This window comes from Opisthorchis viverrini (assembly GCF_000715545.1).
Source record: "Opisthorchis viverrini unplaced genomic scaffold opera_v5_75, whole genome shotgun sequence".
NCBI lineage: Eukaryota > Metazoa > Platyhelminthes > Trematoda > Opisthorchiida > Opisthorchiidae > Opisthorchis > Opisthorchis viverrini.
In genome coordinates this window covers 43,219-55,509 of record NW_008751732.1, presented here as the reverse complement: position 1 = coordinate 55,509, position 12,291 = coordinate 43,219, and the positions used below count along the sequence as shown (strand labels likewise).

The 12,291-nt window shown below is 42.1% G+C and overlaps 1 protein-coding gene across 1 annotated transcript; it reads right to left on the bottom strand.

Annotated features, from left to right (window-relative positions):
- Positions 1–232: 232 nt before the first annotated feature.
- On the bottom strand, positions 233–12,291 carry T265_04531 (hypothetical protein; the record flags this gene model as incomplete). Its single annotated transcript, XM_009169295.1, has 2 exons — positions 233–432; positions 12,216–12,291. The coding sequence occupies 2 exons, from the start codon at positions 12,289–12,291 to the stop codon at positions 233–235; spliced, it is 276 nt and encodes a 91-aa protein (XP_009167559.1).

Below are 12,291 nucleotides of genomic sequence, written 5' to 3'. Positions count from 1 at the left end.
CCAAAGTTTGCCATCCAAATATTGTTCCACCTGTATGCCGACAATGGCTCGTAGACTACTTCCACCTTCTATTTGTTGTGGCCACATGTGCGTTATCTTCACACAAACGTTCGCCTAAGGGTTATGTCATTCTCAAAGAACTATAATGATGTAATAGCCTCGTTTGAAGGGCTGAGGGTCCTGTTTTTTATCAGTTATATGTACCTATGTCACGTACTTGAACATTCACTTGTCACCACCTTATCTGCTCTGCTTCCGGATTGATTACACTATCGACGCTGATGAGAATGACTTGCTTCTGCTTCTTTTTAGACCCAGAAATCGAAGAATTTCCAGTTTGCCTATTGGTTGTGAATCCTTGCTTCATTTGATGCTCCTTACCAAACAAAGTAACAAGGACATCAGGAACGCATGCCAAATTATTCACACGCGCTAAACCAATTAAAAAAAATAAACGGACACTCCTCTAAAGATTTTTTGTTTGTTGCGGATTCATTATTAGATTTACATTGATCGTCAACGGTGGTTTCACCTTTCTTGTAGCTCATCAGGTAGACACAGTCCTTGAGTTTTCGTCATCCTTATGTTCTACTTAAATCCAGATTGTCCACAATCCGCGAAGTAAACTCGTCTGCAAGTTAATTTGGTTTGTTATTGGAAGATTCAACTGAATCTCAGCTGAATCGTTCGTCTCGAAGAATATTCAGTAACCGTGTGAATATTGTGTTCCTACGAGGCAGTGTACTGCAATATCTCGAAACACGGGGCTGACATTGTGCAGCGCAGTCGAAGAATGTCATAAACGAGTGATTCGCCTGAGATTCATTCTCTCGTTAAAAAAAGAAAGTTAGGTTGTACATGAGTATTTTCTGTGAATTACTGTTCAGGATAATCCTGTTTAGTTGATCAGCCGCACAACCGGAACTATTTGGAGAAACGAGCTTCTCGATATTGCTTATGGGAAAGAGGCCAGGTCTGATCAGTTTTGAAAGACCACATAGTCGGGACATTACACTACAGTGATTGCGTTCCCCCTAGTCATTTGTTCGTAAGTATTAATCCCACGAACAACAGAGGACATTTACTCTGCAACACCTATTCCAGTCACTACGTGAACGACCCCTTCTGATTTCCATTTCGACTTCGTAACCAAATTCCCTCACCAATAGACTGGAACGTACCGTTTTGTGAAGATCTGTGTGCCTTCATAACCCACTGAGTTATACTGGAGAGCGTACTTGTAACACTCACAGAGCCTGTCATACCAGGTCGGTCAGTGGGTAAAGGTCTGACTAACACAGTCTTCTGGTGGACTTATGTCAACTACCGATGCCTTGCAGTTGAGTTTTTGAGCCGAAGACTGGTTGAGAAGTCTAGTCCTCCTGTCTGGGCCTGGCAATAGCCCAGTTCACGTACGACCATGAATTGCACATGTACAACCAAATAAATCTGGACCACGTGATGCCACACTTCCATGTCGCTTGCAAATTTTCTTGTGAAATGAGATGATTTGGCCCCACCGATTCTTCAGGTAAATTCGTTCAACATATGGTCCACACTGTACTCTGCAAGCTTAATCTTAGGAACTTGAGGCCAGGCAATGACCCAGCTGATTTTTACGTATCACTATATATATATATATATATTCCTTATAACGGCCATGTCGTGAATGTAAACTTTCTTTTCTCGAAGGGATAATCTGATGAAGCCTCAAATGCAATTACAATTGCTAATTGTCAAGGAAGTACTCTTCAGTGTGGTTGGTGCCGGGACGCTTGTTACAAATCAGTCGTCATCTCGGCCAAAGGCGAGGCTGCTTTGCTGAGCAGGGTGCACGTTACTAACTTGATGGCCTGACAGTCGCTCTCGGTTCACCGTAATTATCTGCTACCTACTGATTGACCGGACATATTGGCCTCCAGGGCCAACATGTGTTCCTGAATTCCTCATTTTCCGCACACAATAACAATAGAACAAACGCAGTCCCTACGACCTCATTGAAGGTGGATTTCCCTACGTTATTTACCATCTCACGAAAAATTTCGCGTTCTTTCCAAATAAGGGGCCTAAGTTTTTTTGGGGGTTGGCGTAATACACTTCCTCTACAAACAAGGTCAGGCAACGGAATTCGGGTAGCGTCTACGTGCCAGTCAGGTTGACGTGATCACAAATCCTGATATTTTTGCGGAATCAGATAGCTAAATATATCTTTGCTCTTAGAAGACCTCGTTAACGGTGATGCTGTTGTTGTACTGAAGTCGACATCAGCTGCTTCTACCAGGTCTCATGTGCACCCACAACGTCGTTGAAGACAAAGCGCCTGGTTTAAGGAAACATTGTATCAAGAATTTTACACAAATTTCCAGTCACGAACCGGTAATGTTGGCTAAACGTAATGTTGGCTAACGTTGGCTAAATTCTTAGAAACACAAGCTTAGCAATTTTTTCGCACAAGCGGCTATTATAGTTTTAGCAGAAACTTACATTCCTGTGCTTAAATCGTCTTTTATTCAAGTGCGTTGGTTTAGGTAATCAAACTTTATATGTTTTCGGCGCACAGCCGTTCGATTAATTGCGCTGGAAAGTATGTCCTGTTTTTTCAACTGCTCATCAGTCTTTGGTAGCAGACCTAGGCATTAAGTAGGACAAGGTCCAAAACGTGTTTCTTAACAGATATTGGCCAGCTTCCGCGCGAAATGTAGATCTTAACCGTGTTCTCTACTACAACAGTGACACGTTTATCCGTACACTAAAGCAATATGGTGTACCGTTTTCATGTTCCATGTGACTGAGTCATATCAGACAATATTCATGTTGATCGCTTTCATAGCTTACGGGAACAGACTGACTTTTACATCAGATAACCACTTTGGATCGCGCGTCCAAAATGACAAAAACGTCTTTTATGAATTCGCGCAATCAGTTGAATTTTCAGCTTGTTTTCGATGGCGACGATAATGGCAGAACTCGCTAGTAAGAGGTATCCCGCCTCTGCTGGAAGTACCATTGGTTTAATAACATTTCTTGCCGTTATCTTGAGATGGAGCGCCACCATATCGTGGCCATTGTACCGAAGGCAATTTCAGTGTGAAAGCTTTACTACCTAGTTTAACAGGCAGGCTTTTCATCCCCGGATTTCATATGGACAATCGGCAACGGACATGCACCAGTACCATCATGTTGGTGACTGGATGTAATTAACACAAATTGGGATTACAGTGGCAATGTGCTGCTTCCTACTCCATTATGATGGGGATAACGTTCACCTTAAGATTGAGTTTTTCACCTCACCTAAAATCCGGAAACCTCCCAATGAGATTCACCAGTTGAGGATTCACAAACTCTGTATTTTCTTAATTCGTCCGCATTGTTTCAACGTATGGTTTCAGACAGTAAAATATGACGGTGCTGTCGTGCTGGAATTTTGGTTTTAACGCATGTTTTGGAGTCAGTACAATTTTGGTGGAAAGCTGTGGGAATTTCTTTTGATTCCTCAACAGATTATCATATCATTCTCAGCGTTGTAGAATGTAATCGTTCAGCTGTAAGGCCCTTTCGGTTCTTAGCTGCCATGCCACCCAAAGGAAACACGAGGGCTGGGATACTGCAAGGTTGCCCAAGCTTAGGCAGGGGAAGTCGGGAGGCGGAGGTCGGGCTCGGACCACGGACCTTCGGTCAGTAAACTCGAGCTCTAGCCACTTGAACCATCTCGCCCCTTGAGCCTGCAATGCAAATACGAAAGCATATTCCGGGCATCATTTCCATATTTCTTTTTGAGTCGTCCTGGACTACCGCGACAGCCACTTCCTCGGGTACGTCAACTGCCCTCAGTGACCAAGCAGTCTGTTGTGTTTCTACGGCTTGAGTGTGTCCTGCCATTTGTAGAAAGGTTCTAGCGTCACTCCTTCCCTAGTATCCTCCAGTTGTACAGAAAATCATCGGGCACCGTTTGTGTGGGCAAGATAGTGATGGAATTCCTCATCTCCGTAATCGGTCTGATTCGACGAGAGGAAACGACCAGGACCGTGTGGATGGGTGCAGTGGTGTCAGTTGTCTTCTGGTTAGGTTCAAACTTTTGAGGGTACAGTATTATTGAGACTGTTATCCGTAGAATTGTTTATCTTCACAACTGTCCACTAGTCTGATAAACTGCAACCAGTTGGGGATGTCTGATTACCGGTATAGCACTCATTCTAATTTATGGTCGAATTCCATCCTTCAGAACGATTAAAGGACAAATTTAAATCTTTCGACCTAGTCACCATTATTGAATTCTAACCACGGTGTACGGTCATTCGAATTCAACTAACTCGAAAGCTTCAGCTGTTGGTCATTCCCGTACACTTCGAGTAGGTGGCGTCGGAGCATTGCAGACAAGTCACTCGTACTGAACCTGTGCTATTCAGAATGGCCTAAAGCGTGCGTCCGAATAGAGTACTATCAGATCAAATTAGTATTCCCTCTGACCTCATGAGATTTTGACTCCAGCATCACGATCAAATGCTTTAGCGCAGTCAATATGCACGAAATCAGTCTGGTTTACACTGACAACAGGACTGCTTTATCTCGGTTTGGTGGTCTTACCATCCTTTTGTTAATATTTCACTGTTTCCTTCTAGTAGAATAGTAAACTGATCTTCTAAACACGTCAACGTGTCAACACACAATGAATTTCCGTTTAACGTGGTATTTTCCAGCCAACGGGTAAGTGTACCATGTTGTAAACTTTTCAGTCTCGCCGCAAAGTTCAAAGAATCAAAGTTTACGTGAAAATGGTCTAACTTCGGCATGCTAATGCACCTTGGTATGTGCGGCTTCTTCTCCGCACGTAGTAATAATAAGGTAGAAAATGAGATAAAAGATCGATTAAAGTTCCAGACAACGGCCACTTGGCAAATCACAGATACAACACAACTGACATCAAATTCTTGATGAATTTTTAACCAACCTATTCCCAATACTTATAAGCGAATAAAGTGCTACTGTTTTAATAGGACTCGAGATAGCACAGTTGCTGAGGCCCGAATATAGTGTTTGGAAGAACCGTGGTTCAAACCCGACCCTGGTACCTCGACTTCTGCTGTATGGACTTGGGTGACCTGACAGCCCTCCTGTTTTCTTTGGGTGGCACGGCAGCTAGACACCAAAAGGCTACTACTTTTTTATTATTTTGATGAATTTGGTCATCTTATTTTGTCCTCAGAAATGAGCGTAAATGAAACTGACTCATTTTTAGCAGTTTCCCATTTTAGTGAGTTGATCTGGCGATCCAACTTTAACACCCCTGAATTTTAAACTGCTCCTGTGACGTGTACAGTAATTGTTAATTGACTCCTTGGAAAATAACGCTGACCGACACAACGGGTGTATTTAAACAAATTCACACATTTATCCCGAATGCAGTATTATATCTGTTCTGAAATAATATAGAGAAAAGCAGGTCGAAGTTTATTGACAGAGGACTCGTGAGTATGAAGTGTACAGTTTTTGGAGTAGAAGCAAGTTTCCACGCGCATCCTAACTGTCAATGAGTAATTTTTAGTGGTGACCTTGCGAAGGCCATCAAGAATCATTTGAGACTCATTAGCATTTGTGCGAAATAAAAGTAATCAGAGGCGTGTTTAGATCTGCATGTCTTTTGGACCCTTTGGGAAATCATTCAGATCAAGTCAATGATGAACCTTCCAGTGAGAAATTTTGTGCAGAAGCTATTGTCAGTTTTCAGTAGTTTTGTGAGGTGTGTGCAAGCTGACGTTCGGTTTCGAAATGTAGAAAGGGAGCCAGGTTCTCTATTCTACACTGTCAGGATTATCTTTTACGGTGATTTTCTTGCTGTGAAACCGACCCATGTGTTGTTGAAATATATTGGCATCTATGTTTTCCTGTCATATACGTGGTATTGAAGTGTCGCAAAAATACTGTTTGTTAGATGTGATTTATCGTGTGTACCTTGAAGCAGCCGTCACGTGATCCTAGATTCTTTAGTTCCGTATACAACTGTTTGAAATCATTCCGTCGCTTGCTGAAAATTCACCCCCGGCTGCTTTTGGCTTCTCCCGACTCGAATTGAAGTGATGTGTTGCAATACGCCGCGGAGACCAAATTATGTCAGAACTGACCGGCGAAATCCGGTGATAGGTCCTCCTGAATCTGCGGTGATTACAAAAAGACGGTTGCCAATGAACTGAAGCACTGAGGAGTTCAAAACCACATGTCCTCGATTTTTGCCTCATTTTTACCTTGCATCGATTTGTTGAATGTTTACACATACCCGCAAATAATGATTCACGTGATTTGACTAACATCAACATACCAATCGAATTGTTTGTTTGTGTACTTTTGTTTCCCCCTGATCTCATCCGTTCACTAGTCGTTTTTCAGTTCACTCGTGAGGTTGTTGAAGAACTGAATGAGTTTCAGGTATATCATTACTTCACTTTCATACAATTCTAATTCGTTTGAGCTGAATGCAATTTTCGATTGAGAGAAGTTTGCTATGAAAAGCACATTATTCTGGCTGTTCTATCCAAAAGGAGGACTTATAATCGGAAATCTCATGTCTTTTCCTTTTATTTGGGTTGAGGCAGCAGGAACTGTTTCGCCTTTGAGGTTTTTGGTTCGTTCTGCGCCATGCTATTCCTAGTTTACCACGAAATGGTGTTCACAGGCTGATCGTCGGAAACAACACTCTAGGGAACGCCTTTGGTTTTACCATTCACTTCCTCACAGAATAAGGATTTCTGGGTTCGATTTACGGAAATCTATGTTCCTTTACGTTAGACATCTGAAATGCGCAGGTTTTGAAGAGGATATATACTCCGTGCTCTTTATTTTCAAGGGGAGAGTAAGCACTGCTGAAGGAAGGTAGATACAAGCATACCTCGATACGTTGGTACTTCATTGGACATTCGATCTGCACTCCAACTACAGAGATCCTTGGCCCTGTCACATGGTGTGTTCTCTCTCTCTAGAGAGAATCCGGTATTCTCAACACCGAATAAGTCCACAGCTTTTATTAGTACCTCCATGTTTGTTCGCTCCATTATTCAGTCATGTCCGAATATCCTCACTTCAGTGTCTCGCTGTTAAACCCATGGGTTACTTTTTTAGTCATGTCCTGTGAGTAGCAGTTAAATAAATTTCTGATACCACCGTAATGCTTCGCAATGCTTGTGTCTTCTCTGAGATCTGATTGGTCGGACAGTATAAAATGCCGTGTTTCAGAATTGTGTCCTGGGAGCGAAGAGTTAATAAGTACACTCGACAGCGAATCAAATTTACTTGGACGGTTTCTTGTAACGCCAAACCCCCCCCCCCCGGTGTGTTGTTTTTGCTGACTGACACTCTAAACATCTCAAAGCTAACACCCCTACCAGTCTGATCTGTCAGTAGTGATGAGGCGTTTGTGAAATCGCACATTTCGTTCATAATGGAAAATTCAAACAGGAGCAGAAACTCTAGTGTTTAACATCGACTTCTTTATCAATTTGTTGTCAGCTGTGAAGAGAACGTCTTGGTGCTTGTTGTGACCAACTTTCCAGACATTACTCTCATTCCTGGGAGTAAAACTTTCGTGATATACTAAAAACCTGGCAAGTAATACTGGTTTATTTTGGGAAGCATGAATAACACTCACCGCATCTGATGCCGACTGCACTTGTTTAAAAAAACTTTCGCTGGCTGAAAGTGTTTCATAGCAGCAACTGTTTGGCTCTGGTGGAAATCTTCACGTCCAACCAGATTGAACGCTCCTACTTTTTATTGATTTTGTTTAGGTATAACCGGGATTTCGCTAAAGTACCGATCTGATGAATCAACATGGTTGAGAACATATTCTACCGCTTGTGTCACTGTAAATAGTTAATTTTTATGTTCGGTAGTATCGCTTACGTAGAAACACAAGAAGAAGGTAAGAAGGAGACAAGTGATTCGCTCAAGATGGCAATCCTCACCAGAAAGAATTATCTTCTCCGGTCCTAATTTGTTATTGTTGTTTTATCCCTTTGGTGTGAATACTTTGTATGAAAAGGCATCCACTCAAAGATTGTCTGCGTGAACAACGCTCATTATGGATTTTTTGCTTACTCAAATTGTCCGAATACGGACGATAATATCTGTCTAACAACCTATGATTCAAATGAATAAAGCGATATGCTGTAGTTTTATTCAGCATATAACAGTTCAGCTGATGGAATTAATGTTGAGAAACTAAACTCTTTTTATCATAGGAAATAACAAAGGAAGATCTCCAAGAGCCCTGTCTTGAGAGAAACATCACTTCTGAAGCATTGAGTGGTGTTCGATCGCTATCCGCATCGGATGCCTATAGTTGTGGTTAACACCATATGGATAACAGAGATCTGCACACTAAGAAGCACAAGAAATCTCACGCTTCTGATTGAACCAACTGGCTTTCTTAGAGATCTGTTGCCAAAAATCGACCGAGTCGCCACTTACAGTGAGCACATCAACATTGTGAATATGTGTCAGTTAATCAACTGAAATTTTATTTAAGGTTTAACGTGTCAGCCTAGAAAAAAGAGACCTTCAACATCATTTTGAGGTCCTGTAAGAGCTCAGTTTGGACACCAAGTTCTCCTATTGTTCGTGAATTGGAGATACCAGCTTTTCCATCAGGATATTAATTCTTACCCTGCTGAGATAGCTTTCCTGAGTACCTTGCAATCGACAGTTGCCATGGCATGCAAAATTGTCAGGTTACCTGTTTGCTACTCCTGCTTTGGCTTCGATCAGGATGACTCACTACAAGCGCACTCGTTACATGCACCTACGTCAGTGTAATACCGTAAAGTGTGCTTGACGTGCAGAAGTGCGTGCACTTTGGAGGCGGCGACTACCAATAATATGGCAGAGATGAGGGCTACTTTGCTACGTGCAGAAGGCTTGAAACTTGTATGAATTGAGTAATGCAACCCCTATTTAGTTGGAAAGGATATCACGTCACAAATTCTTCAGTGTGCTCGGACAATTCAAGCCGAATTCGATTCGTGACAATTGCTTGTTTAGATTTTAATGTTAAAGTTATGGGATAAGTACATTTCATGTGGTTGGACTGCTGTTCAGTTGGTACTTGGAAAAACCAGGTAGTGGATTTTGAGTACAACAAGTACTATTAGGTTGAACGTTCTCCAAATCTACTATTGATAGGTACGAAGCAATCATGGTTTAACGATGCACTTCCGAGACATATACCAGGAATCATTCGTCTCTTTAACACATCAGGATTGTGCAACTGACCCTTTGTCTGCGCAAGAGATATGAGCCGAACTGCAAAACAGCGGCACAGATTTATGCATGTCACCAAGCCATGTTTCTTTATAATTTGGTAAATAGGTGCTGGGTACTTACGGGGATTTCCATAGGGCAGGATTTTCGTTGACTTAGGAACAGCACTTCCGTAAAAACGGTAACAGATTCCAATGCACTACATCTTGGAGGCGTGATTCTTGGTTCAACCATTCAACGGTCCGAACATTCATCTGACTACCGCAAAGTGGTATAATGTTGCAGCCTAATTTCAGGAAGATATGGACAACACATCTATTATCTGTAGCATGCATTCCATCGAACCTCATTTATGTCTGAGAACAGTTGATTCCGCCATAAAAAGTTCATTTACCTTGATTCTACGGTGCTGTTGAAATAAATGGTGACCAACTTGTTATTAGACTGAAGGGTATCTCTGTCTTGAAGTTTTTTTTGTCATATGTCAAGGGTTACTTTAGTCAAGAATAGGTGAAACACCTTAGAAAGGTCATCCATTCTATTTCACCATGTCAAACCTACGATCATCTTCTCACAAGGACCCAAGACATTGATTGGTTTTACCACACTCCACAGATCTCATCAGTTCATTCGTTAGGTAACAGTTTGCTTCATGCCTATTTCACACCTACGTGTAAAGAAAGTATGCTATTTGTAGAAATTATGGTGTTCATCGTGCAGTATATATTTTCATCCGTCATTTTGATGTGCGAGAAAAGTGGTTTCATCACCTTGCTGATGTGAGGTGCAAACTTGTGAGTTTTTGACGATAGCATTATCACTTGGGTTGGCATATGAGCCGGTACATCTGATGAGTCGGTTGGCAATGCATTCCCCACTCGGTGCCTGCGAGACTGATACTCAAAGTAGGGAAGCTTATTCCTTCATGTACGGAAATTCTTAGTAGATATTTCGTCTTGCCATTTAGACCAGTCCTCAGCAATGTTGCGTCTCACGAGATTCAATGGAGTCTCGAACTCGCGACCTACCGGCTGGTAGTTTGAACACTTACCTTTTTGGCCACCAACAGGAATAAATTTCAAATGAATTTACGAAATCTGCTCACGCTATCAACACAGTTGGATTTCCTCATGACTGAGCTAAGTGCACTCTCTTAGCGCCTTGGAATGACGCGGTTCCGTTACCTATATTACATGCGTTCTTGTGGGAGAGGGTGCACCCGACATGTGAGCGGTTTACGGCTCCGACTCGTTCTCTCGATTAGTTAATAGCTCGTCAGCTCGCAAGTTAAGATAGCACATTTGTGGTGATTTAGTCATTTGCGTTCAGAATGGCGCTTATTTGCATGTTCGTTTGTGCAAACGGGTGATTTGGTCGAGATCCCAATGTTTGAAATGTTTAATGTTTTTCAAACGAATATGAAGTGGTAACGTTACCTGAAGTTTCATTTGGGCGATATTCAGCATATCGAAGTATTTTTTTCTTCAAGAGCGGTTTAGCTTACGAGGATTGGGGCAGTCGACAGTTTGGCGGAGGAATGGAACCCCTTATCCTGGAACACATACTTACTGGCGAGCTATGATGCACCTAAGTCCTTTTGTTAACTACTACAGAGGAATACTTCGAAGAGGCAATCTTGTGGGATGTGTCGATATCTTTGTAACAATAAATATCCCCGCAGAAATAATTGAAACGATAGATCCAAATGGTTATCGAACGTTTTGGAATCAGTTTCACAACTGCTGGGTCTGCGATGGAATTCATCCAGCAGCGAACACAGATTAGAGGGAGTTTGCGTATCTGATCCACTCTCAGCGGATCTGGCCGAACCAGCACCGATTGGCAGTACACTTCTCCCAGAAACGAACCTCACTGTTGCTTTAGAAATAACCACGAAGATTTCTGTTTCACGTCATTTAGGTACTCGTTATGATGGGACACTTATGGTTTCGAACCTCTGTGTTTGATAACCGCCCCAGTCGCAGTACTGGCAAGCGAAAGTTGGGGCAGTAAATACAGTTAAATTGAGCACCACATGTACACAATGAGAGCGACGGTAGTGAAGGAATCTCTGATTTGTCGTGTTGTGTGTTCATCCAAATACATTTATTTGACCTTCAGAACTAAAGTCTATGGGTCCAAAAACAGGTAAAAATGAAGCAAACGGCACTTTATCCTTTTAGTGGTGATCAATATGTGAGTGTTTGCATCCAGTTCGCCTTGGCGGTAAAGCTTAGGAATGTTTGGTGATGAACTAAGCAGCCCTGGATAGTCTAGCCATTGTTAGGTATTTGATTACTGTCGATAAAATCAACCCTTCATTACAGCCAATTTCCGGAGGGCAGTCAGCGCTAGGCGGTCCTTTCGGTGTTTTTTCTAAACTGAAGTCACAAAATGAACCAGAAAACGTTTTTTCAACCTGAGACTGGACATCGTAATATCATATGTCGTTCAGTATTGTTTTGTACTTCAGGCAAATTTGGTCCGTATCACAGCCAGGTGTTGTTTTTTAGACTGTTGTCATGCCGAGTGGCCTACCAAGCCAAGTCATTTCATCTTTCAAAGTACAGTTGATGTCACTGATTATTACGGTGACAAAGTTAGTCACATCACTTGCTTTTATAAAGACACACCACCGAGGCCTGCAATAGTCGCAGTAGCTCTATCGAATAGTGTGTTCTATTCAGAGCATTTGAGGTTGGTTTCCCGTGTATCCTCTTGACAGCCACCAGCCGTTGAATGTTGAAACGCATTGTGTACCGGCCGTAAAGCGACCACAGAATCTGACATAGTAGGTATTGTGACGGAAGAGCTGTTCGTAAGTAAACTTCATGTTGCACCGCATTTAGCATACAATAAAGAACCCATTCGGTCCGTAATTCTGCATGATGCTATCTTGATTGACACGTAAGTGATCTGGTGCACATAATCCAATTACATATGGTGTACGTGATTGCTGTAAGCCGAACCTGTTGAACTGATCCGTAGTGGATTCGCATCAATATTTGCCTGCATTCGTTCATTTGCCACCATATCTGATATCAT